At 40.3% G+C, this 14,712-nt stretch overlaps 2 protein-coding genes across 2 annotated transcripts; one reads left to right on the forward strand and one right to left on the reverse strand.

The window, feature by feature from the left end:
* Window positions 1-6,551: 6,551 nt before the first annotated feature.
* LOC125761942 (uncharacterized) lies at window positions 6,552-7,871 on the forward strand. The gene is made up of 2 exons (XM_049423554.1): window positions 6,552-7,032; window positions 7,117-7,871. Exons 1-2 carry the CDS (start codon window positions 6,606-6,608, stop codon window positions 7,770-7,772), a joined length of 1,083 nt encoding a protein of 360 aa, XP_049279511.1. The 5' UTR covers window positions 6,552-6,605; the 3' UTR covers window positions 7,773-7,871.
* A 3,577-nt stretch (window positions 7,872-11,448) lies between these two features.
* LOC125761946 (uncharacterized) lies at window positions 11,449-14,527 on the reverse strand. Its single transcript, XM_049423562.1, has 2 exons — window positions 12,479-14,527; window positions 11,449-12,390 (listed from the first exon to the last, which is right to left on the reverse strand). The coding sequence occupies exons 1-2, from the start codon at window positions 12,882-12,884 to the stop codon at window positions 11,960-11,962; spliced, it is 837 nt and encodes a 278-aa protein (XP_049279519.1). The 5' UTR covers window positions 12,885-14,527; the 3' UTR covers window positions 11,449-11,959.
* Window positions 14,528-14,712: the final 185 nt, after the last annotated feature.

Here is a 14,712-nt window from a genome sequence, read left to right on the forward strand (position 1 = left end):
GTGACACGTTGGTGTTTTCTTTTTTTTCTCCTCAGTGTGTGCGTGTGTATCAACCCCATGCTCATCTTTCCATTCTTTGCTTAATGACGCATGAAGCGGAAGATCGAGTGGCGTGAATTGAAATTTTGATAAATCACGCACATGACTTTCGGAAAAATGGTTTTCTTATCTAAATCCTGCCCCCTAAGGGGTGGTAGTAGTTCGGTTTTACTCGGTTGTTGCCCAAGATACGCACACTATGCTTACTTTCTGTGTCACACAAGACCTATCCTATCGAGTCATCAAAATAAATTGGAATCTTTGGATGACATGAAACTTACCAGCAACTGGGCGCCTCCATCAAACCTAACCACGTGCGCGTTGCAGCAAATGCTACTAGGAGGAAAGGAAATTTTATTGTCCCTCAGCTAGACAATTTAAGCTCGCTTTGTGTTGCAATTGTAGAAGAGGGAAAGGTTCCTCGTGCAAGATATGATAAACATTCACAACACAACTTTTTTTTTTAAACCTCAACCGTCATCTCGTTCAAGATGAAGAAGCCAAGGTATGAAGCTGCTGCAAACGACAACGAGATAAACATTTCTCAGCGATGAGATGTTGGGGTTTTTGCATTGCACTTTTTACGCATGTCCACAGTTGTGCTTGCCCAGAATGCACCTTGTTGTGGTACCTTTTATTATTGAACCGTGTTGCACCGAAATACTTGTCCAGGACCGGCTTTCGAGGGCAGGGCACTCTAACTGATGACCACAGCATGACGCACGTTTAACCCAACTTTCATGGATGCATCGTACCTTCAGGTTCAACGATTAAACCATTTCCCAAAAGTGTTTGTACGATGGTACCTAGCTGGATGGATAGATGGATTACAAATGACTCGGATAAACTCAACACAAAACTCATCCTGTCCCTTCTTCCCACCTCGAAAAAAGAGGATTGTTCATGCACTCCCTACATTCACCGGGAGCGATTGAAACGTGGGGTGTTGTTGCATACATAATAACCAGCATTCGGAGCGTCAGTGTAACAAAAATGCAATAGAAAAAGAGCAATACAATGCTACCTCGAAGCTACTCGAAAGTGCCCAATGCCCGCACGTACGGGACCATAGAAAACGAACTGCACCCGAAAGGGAGCTGTGCATGTGTAAACGATGGGGTTGCATTTTACATTACCATTCCCGAAGTAGAAACTAACCCTGCTGCCGGTATGCCGGTACAAACATTCACCCCCCCTGCAAGACGTACGAGCGCATATTCGTGCAATGGAACGCACGGCAACATGTGATGCAAACGATGGAAAAATGCATCATCCAGTGCACTATCCTCGAACGCTTTACCAACAGCTCTCGAAATAGCTCTCCGTTATCCTTGCGTCACTGCACCCACACACACACACACACACTGGTTCGCAGTGTTATGCGTGATACAATCCTGGAATGTAAGCTGAATGACGGAACGGCCCACTATATTTATTAGAATGTTTATTTTATGTGAAATGTTCGCTTCATGAATCTAAACGAGCATAACCAAATCACAATCACTTTTAGAACCCCCCTCCCCTTTCCCCCCCACACACACACACACACACACTGGCATACCGTTCCGCTTACGATCGCTATCGTGAGCACTGAAAACACAACGGAGAAAAAAAGGAACCTGTTGCACCTCTGTGTTGATGGACGGAAACTCAAACGATTCTCCTTTCTTCTTCCATCCCATCAAACGATTTACACAACGGGCCAACGGGGTACAGGGAAATGATTTTAGGGCTAAGGTGTACCAGCGATGGTTATGAAACGCTTCGCATGTTTGCTGTACAGGCTGTGTGTTTGGTTTTAGTAATTGGCCCAACCGGACAAATGATTTGTTGTGGCGAACGGTCCAATGTTTATGTTTTATTGCAATAAGCGACTCCGGTCCGAAGCTGCTTAGCTGCCATGCAAAAAAGCGACCAATGTAAATAGAGCGTGACCGGTGGAACAGATGATGGTCCATTACGGGCGTATCGTAAAAAGCGGTGTAAGTGCTCTAAAGATTTCCACCATGCATTTGCAAAAGGCACTGTTTCTTCGGTACCGGTACCGGCCATATGGTTGCCACATTCATTATCAGTTATGGGACGGTTATGATAGTTAAATTAAATGGACCCGATTATGATACTGGAAATGAAGGTGTTGTTGGTAGAGTGATGTGCTTTCGTTTCGTAGGTAGCATACGGGAAGGATGAAACATTTATAGCTTATTAAAAAGCGTGAAGACAGTGCGGGGGAATGCACAGTTTTAATAGCTGTTGTAATAAAAAACATATTCTCTAACATTTCTTGTAACACAATTTATAGAGTTTTCTTTGAAGTCAAGTTCATACGGCAGAAAATAAAACAGGATCAGCAAGAGCGCTCGAGAGATTTTAAGCTTTCCAACAGTAGTTCCAGCACTTTCAGATCATGCAAATCACGTCATCTTATTCTTGAATTAGTTTGCCATAAATTGCTTTCCTTTTGTGGAATTCTTCGTTAATATAAGTTCGTTAATATAAGATCAGTAAGAAGAAGATCTATTTTGTATTTATCAATTGTATAAGTATTCTTTCAAGTATGTACCCTATAAACCCTTCTGCTATTACATACATAATTCAAAACTGACAATCTGCAACAAATGTAGCACTTCAAGCGAAAAAGACCTGAGTACACAAGAACAAAATTTATTTTAACCACTGGCGATTGTTTCTGAAGAAAGTTCCGCCCGCTTACTGCTTATTTTGTAATAGTGCGTCTATCGCATATTTGAGCATTAATTTCCCAAAACCATTTGATTTGGGATTTCTATTCGCTAAACAGCTTTGTCTGATGTCCGTCTCGACTACCCAGAACATTTATACCTCAGCCTTATGATGATTGCCGTCGCCATCTTCCAACAACTACTACTGGAAAGCTATGAAGGAATGCCGGGACATTTTCAAAGAATATCCAACCCGCCTACAATTGAAGTAAACAAAACTTTTCATTGGAGAAAAAAAATAACATCTAGTGCAGTAAAACATCATTTAGAAATGGGAACATGATCTCCATTGTAATGAATAATGAGCAGTAAAATTTGAGAGTCATAAATTTGTAACGTTAAGACACCAAACTGTCCTAATTCTAAAATACTACCAAGATGTGTCTTCATGATCTATTTACCTTATAGTTTGCATTATTGAGACTATATCCTCAATTGTAACTCTGAAATTATTGACAAAAGCTTCCAAAATTCTGAATGAGAAGTACTATAATTCTGCGAACAAAATTAAAGTCCAAAGAACTTCAGCATTTCGTAAAGATTAAATGTTTCTTGACACTGTTTTGCGACATTTTGGAACATTTCAACATGCAACATCAAATGACATTCAAATAATTTATCTGTTTTTTTTATAATTTGAAAAAAATCGAATGAATAAAGCAAATCCTTACAAATAAAAGAACCTATAGACGATCGGTAAACGCGGTGAATAATTCCGTAAATTAATTCATCACAATATTCCTTGTTGAGGTCCATTTCCATTACACGCCCTCAAGATTGATGTACAATTATGTGAGTAATTTATATTGATTACTTTATGCTTCAAGCGAAAACACGCCATTAAACGCTGCCTGCTGGTTGCATTATTCTTTCCATTTGTCTAAAAGCTTGCACCACCGTACCGAGCACCATCCCGTTGCATACAATTATGCACAAATTATGCACTTCTCACCCGCACGGGAGGGGGGAAAAAATAAAATCCCTACCACGAGCACCCTTTCCATAACATATATAAACACAGACACATACTGCAGAAGAATAATGCATCATCATCCACGATGAAATATGAAACACAATTCTTCTTGTGTTTCATGTTAAATAACCACAGCCTGCACCAACCGACCGACGTTTCCAGTGTTGTTTTTCATATTCCATTGTAGCAATGGAATGAGTTTCGTGTCTTCTTGGACACCCTTCCCATACCCACCCTAAAGCAAGGGAACGGGCTGGAACATCGTCGAATTTGTTTGCAAATAAACTGCATGATCATTCCAACTCCCCGGCTAGATCGACTACCCCCTTTTTCCCAACCATTTACGTCCCGCTCGAAACAGAAGAAATGTGAAACTTTTATGGCATAATTCTTCAAAGCGCACATTGCAACGTGGAAAAACGAAGTGGTGAGGTAGAGAAAACCGAAACCAAAAAAAAAGAAACGACAGACTGCTGAGAATTGCGAAATAACATTGCCATGTTCTTGGGTGTGTTTTTCCAGCCCCGAGTTTTCTCACCACCACGTACCACTACATGCAATGGCTGCCAGGATCAGTCCCTTACACAGCCACACACACATGCTTTACCGTTGACTTCTTGAAGGAATCGACCACAGACAGAACGTCTGTGTACCCGTGTACACAGTGCCGGCATGTTTTGCCGGATGGTGAAATGAAAATGTTTTTCCACCCTTCGACCCGTTCGACTTTCGGTGCGTCGCACTGTACCACCACAATCTGCTGGTGCCTAGATGAAAATTATTTCCCTGTGTCTGGTGCAATCAAAACGAAATTGATCTGTCATATTCGTCTTGACGGTCCTTCCAACTGTTTGCTGCCTATTTTAATATGCCCGAACATGGCTTCTGGGAAGTATTACGTTTTTTTCCTCCCTTTATTTTGTTTCTCATTTTATCTCCTAGCTTATGGTACTATTAGGTGATACTCATTTTTCCGACCGGAATAGGCCTGTCAAATGTTCCTATCTCTGGCTGATACTTGTTCAGTGCAAATTGGAAAGCAGTGTTTCATTATGCTTACGCACTGGTTTGCCCACAGCATGTGGGAACAACAGGATTATTTTCGGTGTAGCTATTTGATAGTATTGATTGGGAAGAAAAGACATAACTTCGTTCTACTTGCTGTGCTGAATGAAATTTGATCTACATGTTAACGATTTGGTTGGAAGAATGATGAGTAATATGAGGAAAAACTTTCCAAAATATTTTGAAGTCTGATGAAGCCTTTTATAATTATTTTTAAAGTTAAAGATATTTTAAGTTGCATTACATAAAAATATAATACATAATAAAAAAGGTGCTACACATTTCAATTTGTTTATATTAACAAATTATTATAACATTTAAATTATAGTGATAAATTATTTTTATTTTCAAAATGAGGTAAATAAAAATTGTTAATTCGAATCGTATCAAATTAAAGAAATTAGGAAATAAATGTAGTGTTTCTTTCTTTTATGCAATCATTCTTAACCAAGCCTCGGTGCACTAATTAAAGTTTTGTGGTATTTGTATAACTTTGTGTACTTTTATAGTTTACACTTTTGTCTTAAAAATGTTAAAGAAATCAAAGTTAATTTATTACCATTTTCGGAATGGTTCTGATATGGCTTATTATTTAAAATCAAAATTATTTATTCTTCTTCGTTGTGGAATATTCACAACATTTCTCTAAGCGTGACTTCTCTCTACAAGTTGATTAAATAAAAGAACAAAACGATTGTGTAAAACTATAGAAAAACTATTTACGTCATATTCATTGCATCACATAATTCCATTTCTTCTAAAGATAAACGAAGAAAAAATCGAAGAAAACAAAATGATTTGAATATTAAAACAAGTTAGCTGTGTTGAAAGTTAGCGCAGTACTTATGCTTTTCCTTTTCCCCCAAAGAAACATTTCTTCCCGAGCAACCTTCCAATCCAATCCGTAAGAAATAGTAAAGCAGCACAGGAAATCAAAAAATACCCGGCAGGGTTGAGAAAAGTTTGTCTATGCAAGTTTTCCGCCCCTTTTTCGATACGATCATTCAACCGATTCTACCAATCTAAATGGCCGCTGTGCAATGGGATATGTGAACGGAATGGCACAACTTACAGCTCAACCCCGAATCTGCTTTTCCACGAAACCATTCGGTACTGCACTATCATCAAGTACGATCATACGGTGAATAAAGTATGTACATGTTGTTCCTGCAGCAAACCAAAAACGACGATTTCCGACATCAAAACTCATAGCGGTGAATTTTGTTTTTGCCAACTTTATAATTTGATTAGAGATGAAAAGGGAAGTAAACCGGTTTGCCGGTGGAGAAAAATCAATAAATACACATGGCGATTAATTTTTCACATGATTTTATAAACTTTTCTTAAACTTTCATTTGGAGTGAATTTGTTATGAAGAGTTTTGTGAGTTTGGTTTTTTTTTGGAGAATTTTTAATTACTTAGAATTTTTTTAATAGCCAAACCAACTTAAATTTGTGACTAAAATGTAATAATATTACAATACAAAATGGACCTTATTTTGATCTTTCTTCCCTCCTTTACGTCATTTGTTTACTTATGCTGCACTTGTTTGTCTCAACATGTTCGGCTGGGGAAATACTTGCTGAAATTCCGCAAATGAATCATCTCATTGTTTGTACAAACGTTGATACTCGTACGACGTTTTCGTTATGAAATCTCGCTCCGTACGGCAAGGTTATCACAAAACACTTGAACTTTAGCGATAAGTTCTGGTCGTAGTTTTGTATAATTACTTTCAAGCGATCTACACGCCTCACAGTCCGAACAGTGCAGCAGCTTCGTAAAGATGTTTCGTAGAGTTACAGCTCTGTGTGTGATCGTAACGTTTGTGGTGATCTTTGAGCAAATATCTTGCCACCAGCATGGTTGGCACCATCATAGACGCCATCATGGCCACCATCGTCACCATCATGGACCACATCACCATCGTGGAATGTTTCTAAATGTGGAAATTTATGAACCAAAAGGTATGCAGCTCTCTGTAGCGAAATTTAATAGTACGGCAGAATACTTTGGGTTCGACATGTTCATCAACAATCCGGACGGTGGCAGCCCGGATGTTTCCCAAAACACGTCGACAGTGACGTATGGGAAGTATATCGTGCGTGATACGGAAGTCATCATAAAATCGGGAGATGTGCTTAACATTACGCACTATATGGGATTTTCCGATGGAGGTGTTTTGCAATCAACTATCACCTTTCCAGTGTTCCGTGAGTATTATTTCCCGCGATAGTTGTGACATGATCTTCGGCTTGATTTGCTTAACTTTTGGGGTTTTTTTCTCAAACAAACAGGACATATGATACGTAACAACTGTACCTGTGAGAATACAACCGTCCAAGAAACCACGTCGCGTACGCCTATTCAATCAATACCTCCCTGGTCAAGACCTACAACCATTCCACCGCGAATTACACTCCGACCAACACCACCAATAGAGCGTACAACCGTTCCGACCACAATCTCACCCAACTTGAACATTGGACAGTCCATCAACGATTACTCCGATGAGCTGTTCGACTGTGAAATCGATCCCACCACTAATCTCTGCTCCGAAAGTTCCCTAATCGATGCCCGGTTCGGTCAAGCATCGCGCCGGCAACCGGAAAAACTCGTCAACAACCCAGACACGGACGTGAATATGAACGTCTTTTTGGAGATTTTCAATGCGCTATCAGACCAGTGTACAACTAAAACGCGCACCAACTTTCTCACACTGGCCAGTCCAGGATACACGACCAATGCATCCACGGATTGGATCGGGTACGTACGCAGAATGTTGAAGGAAAGGCTCAACCTTAACAGGCTGGCGGACAAGGGCTTGGTAGATGCTCAACCGAGCGGTACCGCGATCGTGTTCGAGATGGATACACTGTTCAACAAGATGCAGGTGCTTTACTACGCACGTAAATTTGGCATAACGTCCGTGAAGGACTACGATGATATGTAAGCAGGAAAGTAAATGGGAAAAGCGTGAGGCAAATACATTTTTTGTAAAGAAACAATTCATTTATTAGAAATATATTTTTATGGATTTTTTGCTTATTTGTACTGGGATTTTATTTTTCTTCTATGTTTCAGAATCTATCCGATTTATTTCATTTTCAGTAACATGAATACATTTTCTGAAATTAATCGTCTGATATCAATTTCATCACGTGATCAGCTTGAAGCGAGTAAAATAGTAAGGTAAAAGATCTTCAACACTATTTACGGATAATAAAAACAAATTCAAATTCACTCACTAAGATAATGTTCACAGATAAGATATAACTCGTAACTCGACCCTACTCGTGCAATTCCTGGTGTTTGTTGAGGTTATTGGTTTATTTTATTACGAATAAAATAAAATGATATATATTTGCACAATCAATATACATTAAATACACTGTTCTGTTTGCAAACGGCCATGATTCCCTAAATAATTTCATATTCTTAAAGATCTCTCTCTCTCCTTCTCTCTCTCTGTTATTGGCTTAACGTCCATTTATGGCTTACTAAACTTATTTTTACCATGTAGCTGGATAATCAGTCCTTGCTACGGGAGGGGGACGGTCCGGATTTATCCTTCACTGGTATTTATACGAAACCATATCAATTACAGCATAATGTTCATTTTGTACCAGAAAATGAAGTCTAATAATTTGAAGAAAAAAAACACAATCATAAACTCCTTCGTATATTGCAGAAATGTAATGCGAAAATGAAAAAATAATTTATTTCCACTACGTACACCTGTTGTTAGGAGCGTGTTGATAATTTCCTTTCGCTGCTTCCAAGCACCACTAGCACCAACGAACTCGATTACCATCCCGATCGTAATAATCTTCATTACACCCATCATCATTGCCAAAGTACGTATAGTGTGGCCGTGTATGAGAAGAGTATAACCACACCAACGGAGATATTCATTCGTTCCTTTGAACGCGTTCCAAACCGGGAACCATGTATTACAATCCTGCCACAAAGCTCATCTAAACATCCTACATGCCACACGTACATTGTACCGATTTAGCGGTAGTTGTTCTATATGAAATTGTTTTTTCTTCTGCCTGTTTTGTACAATATTCTCCCATAAACATGGACATGGTAAAAAGGAAAAGCAAAAAAAAAACAACATCATACATGATCCCTTTTGCATCCTTCATAACCTAATAAAAGACTCCATTATTACACGTGGCGCCATGCTACGGGAAAATTAGCCGTTACCATCAGCCCCTGGGTAATGGAAACCGCGGGCCGAAACAAACAGCAACGAAAAACCTCCAACATCCCTAATACAGGCACAGGGCCTTTCATAAGGAAAAGGGCGTAGTTTTCTAATGCGCCATCTCCTCCATCACATGCAATTCCCGAAATCGCGAAACCCTTCGATACCGTTTGTTGGGGTGAAAATGGGTTTTGTAGCATAAGGAAGGAAAGGTGAACAATGTTTAGAGGTGAAGAGAATTTGGGTGATTTTTGGTTAAGAATAAGGAAACAAAAACTCCTCCCGATGGTCCTCGATGGTATATGAAAGATACAGGCACACACACGTATATACAGGCTTGCACCCTTGGTTAAATGGGATGGCAGTCTTTTAATCATTCATGAAATCATAATCATAACGCCTGATCCTTTTTGCCTTTTACTTGCTTTTTTTTGCTTGATGCACGCTTCGTTACTCACTTACATCGCGAACCATCGTCTACTCTCGGCCACGAGCAAACTCTGGCAACGGAATTTTTCATCATTTTCTCCGCCTTTGGCCTTTAGCAACAACAACAAAATAAAAACGAAGAAAGAAAAAGCCCTACACGATCGCACCATTTTCGGGGCGCTTTTGTTGCTTTGCTTTTCCTTTATGCCGGTCGGAAAAGTCGTTCATACTCTGCCTCTTTTATCCAGCGATGCCTTCACATTTTAAGCACGACACCCCAATGTTGGCCATAAGGTTGCTGCACTTCTTTCTTCCAACAATTTGCCCTTTACGTACAAAACCATCGCATCGCGGCTTTTACGCGTGTTTTCCCAATCGCAACAACACATCTTTCCGCCCATTCCGTTGCCTGCCTGCTACGAAATGCGCATCGTACAACGTGTTTCGTTGCGTTTCATTTTGGTAGGTGTCATAATTTTTTCTCATCCAGCTTGTTTCCTTTCCACCAACCACTCTCCATTTCTGGTTAGTCATTTGCGTTTTTTAGCCCCTCACACACACACACGCACTTATTTAAAAAAAGAAACACGAAAACCACCCACAAAAACCGGGTACGCATTTTCCCTTTTCAGCCTTCTGGCGCACTTTACGCCATTCTAATGCGGGACTAATAAATCATTTTCCATGCGCTTCGTTATTCCTTCCTACCCGATTTCTTTTTTTTTTTTTTGCTCCTTCTCGTACCCCTTGCCCTGAGGCAACACCCTGGCTCGAAAAGGAAATGGTGAGGAAAATCCGAAACACACCCCGAGCACTTCCGTTCCGATTGAGTGATGAGGAGTGAAAAAGTGTGAGAAAGAGAGATAGAAGAAGGGTAAACGGATGTTCAAAACGTTTTTAGAAAACTCCATCAAACGCTGTACCACGACTAAAACCTCTGTTCCGTCTTCCTGCGAGCTTACCACTGCTGGCAGGCGAAAAACATGGCTTTTTGGTAGGCTTCGCTTATGCTTGGGATATACAAAACACCTTTCAACTTTATACGAGCAAAGCAGAAAGGCTAATATCTCATCACCATTACCATCATCATCATCACCGTCCATGTCGTCGTTGTCGTCGTCGTCGTCGTCGTCGTCGTCGTCGCGGTCTTGGCCATGATCAACAAAAACGAATTGTTCGATGGTTTGCCATTATTCCGCTCAAGAGAGTGCTCAGCGTTGTCGTTCTAGAAACACAAAAAAGCAGGAAAATCAGCGAACTGCTAAATGACACCTATTTCACGATCAAAGAAATCAAGCATTTAATACATATCATAAGAAAAAGGATTTCCGAGAAATAGTGTGTACCATATTCTTCTATGAATGGAAAAAGAATATTTATTGTAATCGTGTAATGGACAACAGGGAAATGTTCAAATTTTCAATATTTTTTTAGTTTTATTTCAAGTTGTAATTTGAAGAGAAGATGTTTAAGCAGACTTAACATTATTTTGAAAACAAATATATATTCACATATTTCAGAATGCAAATAGTGAACCTTTGGTATTTTTGGAGCGATAAGATAAGAAGTTCAGAATTAAGCCTGGAAGGAAGAATCAACCTTTTTTTTTGGTACCAATCTCGATTGATGCGATCGTTTACGTTTACTGCTTTGTGTTTATTGTACTTAAAAGATGAAGCTAACATTAGAAACAATTTAAATTCCAAGTATACTATTTGTTCGCGATCGATCCCTACGTTGTGAATTTTAGTTTTCTTTCGGAACGGTGAAAAATTAATCTGGAGCGCGGTTTCTCGCTTGACCGTTCGGCGTACGTATTTTATTACAAGTGCAGTGATTTTTCGCAATGGTTCTTAGCCCTAACGGTCCTTACACTAACACAACTAACCTCTGCGTTCGTAACGCTACCCCGGTGAAAACAATAATGCATTAATCGGAATAATAAATTTCAACTGTCAAATGAGTGTAACGCATACGAAACGTAAACACTATTTATTTTGTGTTAAACAATGAAATTTGTTGTCAAACAATTTAAAACATTCCAAGAGTTCAACGGATTGCCTACATTTAGGCGAAATATCATGTTTTAATGTTTCCGAGTTTTTAAACATATTTTACTTTACTCGCATTACTAAACAAACTGTTCCAACAGAAAACGAAAAGCACATTTTGACAAACACATTTGTGGAATTAATGTCTAGGGCAGTCACAGAGCATTCATATGTAAAAAATATATATTTTCCCTATTAGTTTAGTATTAGTAGCTCCAGAATTTATGAAGTATATTTAAAACCTTCATTTATGATTCTGCAAAGTTGGTTTCAAGTTTGAAAGTTCCATCAATCTTATTTGAATTCTTGAAATCTATTTGGCAATTCTTTTATCCTGGATCTTAATCCTTTAATAAAAAAAGGTTCTATGTTATGTTCTACAACCCATATCCATTCCTTTTACTATATCTCCAAACCTGCCCTAAACCCTAATATTGCATTTAACACCTATAAAACACCATCGTAGTCCTCTATCACGCCGCTGAAACTCATAAGATCCAACATTTGCAGCTTCACCATAGTAGATCTCACCCGGAATGCAATTCCATTCGCATGATCTTCCGCCTCCACAACCAATGCCGATGGTCGTGCACTTGTCCAACCGCTGCCACCTGTTTCCAGTGTGAGCCATTTCGCTCGCAACAGCAACAGATCGAGATAGGTTCGCACGTACTCAAGCAAATCGGCCTGTTCGTTGCGTGGTTCCGCCCGTAACACGAGCCAGTTAGAGATCGATTCACAGTGACGGCTTCCATTGCTCAGTGCACGCAGTATCATGCGCTCGAGTAGGTCCACCTCAGCCGTCGGTGCAACACGTAGAAGCCCCGGCAGCTCACGTTCAGGGCAGACACATCGATCGTTCGGTTTGATAAGCTCCTCTAGCGCGTACCAGAAATCAATGCGGGAAAAGGTAAAGTTTAGGAATTAGGAATTCACAATGAAGCACACACTGTTACTAATACGAACCTCGCACAAACATTCGCCTTACGGCATGTCGCTTCGTTGTAACGCCGTCGAACGTTATGATGTAGTACTGAAGAACATCCCCGAAGCGGGCCACCAAGTTCGCACTCTCCAACATAAACTTCCCATCCACCGGTTCGGTAACGTTCTGGCAAAGGCCACACTCGAGTGCTTCCGTACTTCCACCGTAGTACTTCACGTACAGCTCCACACCCAGCAGCTCTGTGTCGGGATTGTACGCTGTCCACAGGCGGATGCCTTTCGGCGAGAGGACTTCCACATAAATTCTACCTACCTTGTGACCCCACTGTTCGTCCACGTTGTCTCCACGCAACCAGTCCATGAAACCGGCATGGGACAATCGAAAAAGCGTCCCCAATAAAATCACAAGATATAGACACCGAACCATTGTTGGTGGCGTTATCTGCTGGAAAAGAAGTAGTATGCAAACGTAGCACTTTGTTGCGTGAATTGAAATGCCTCCATACTATTGTGTGATGGTGTCCAATGTGTGGTTCAAAGTGGTTCTTGCTCTCCTTTTTCAATTCTTATCGCAAAACTGCGTCGCGAGCGCTTCCTAACGTTCAATTCCCGCTCACGGTTTCCATGTTTTATTTCTTTCTGTTTGCTTGCCGCTTGATGCGCTTGTCGGAAAGCGGCTGTCGTTCGATCAATTAATAGAAGTTAGAATAAATTAATTAAGAAGCAAGTTGTTACCAATTTCTTGCACCATCCGCCATGATGTAGAATCGTTCTTTTAAATTGAGAAAACTACATCCCCACCCGGCTGCGTGACAAACTTATCGGAATGGTTCACGGAACTATCCGGTCCGTTTCCCGTTACGACCATTAGCACATCCCATTTGCCGCTGGCACTGGTGTGTCTTGTGCTGCAGAAAGTAATTAAGCAAACAATAATTTATTTCACCAGCACAATTCATCTCCCGTGAATTCTGTTCCTTGCCCCAAATCCTTCCCGTTTCGTTTCGCCGACCCGGTTTTGCCAAGACTGCGGTAGCTTAAAAATTCATTATCGCACAGGATTTTTCCCACTTCCGGTGAAAGGCCTCAGCCCTCATGACACCAGAGGGCTTCAGCCGGTTCCGAAGTTCCCCCGGCGACGGAGGCCATTTCGCTTTTCGGACCCGATGATTGGTTGCGGGTGCGGAATTTAAAAGTAATTACGCCAGAAAAACTCCAAACCATTAAAATTATTTTAATGGCGTGCGCACGCTTTTAATCGAATTCAATTATTTCATTATAAGATGAGGCGGTGGGTTTGAAATGTTTGTCCGGCGTGCTGCCCGTGCTGTGAAGGTGTTAATAGAGAGGCTCTTTACGGTAGGTGGCACACGCTGAAACCCTTCAAGCAATCAAGTTCTTCTGCTAAAACTAAAGTGTGCTTTATTTATAATTCTGTTTGGGTATTGTTACGTTTATTTATTATAATTTATATAAACTTTTGGTTGGTCATGTTGGAAATTTAACATGGTTCACATTCACAAGTTTTCTCTGTGGAGGGATATTTAATTAGAAATTCTTTTGAAATACATATTGAAAGGACTTTCTATGGAGGATGCTTTGTGAAAGCTATTTCACTTCATGTGATATGATATGACCACTCCATATATAACAAAAGCTCCTGTACCATAACCACTGAAAAGCTTCAAACAAATTGGATAGAAAATTCTTCCCTCCCATTCCCAACTGTACCCGGAAACAGTTCGACGTACAACAATCACGAACTTACATGTTACCGCACCGGCCTCGTCCCTTAACCCATACCCTTTACGCAATTTATTACACCCTCGGCTTTAGCACGATTTCCGTTGAATACATCAAACATGCGCGTGGAAAAGTTTGGCGCTGGTGTTACGCGCTGCTTCGCCTTTTGATAACGAAGGCGCCCACAATGACCCGAACAAATGTTGCTGCCAAAACTTTGCAAAGTTTTCCAACCATTGTTTTCACGGTCCATTGTGCTTTGTTTCACTTTGATGTGTGTAAGTACCGTGCACCATATTGCGTATCGGCGAGAGCGTACACCAGCCGAGTAAGGCATTATTGAAAACCATCAAATGTATACGAATTGATTGTAATTTTACAATTGTTTTAGAAGGATTTAGAATTACAGAATAGAATAGAACAGAATAGAATTATACAGACAGAACATTTCGATAGACTGCCTAGAAATAAAAGAGCAGCCTCAATAAAAGAAATGGTTGATACGGTCTCAA

The sequence above is a fragment of the Anopheles funestus genome, chromosome 2RL (genome assembly GCF_943734845.2).
Source record: "Anopheles funestus chromosome 2RL, idAnoFuneDA-416_04, whole genome shotgun sequence".
NCBI lineage: Eukaryota > Metazoa > Arthropoda > Insecta > Diptera > Culicidae > Anopheles > Anopheles funestus.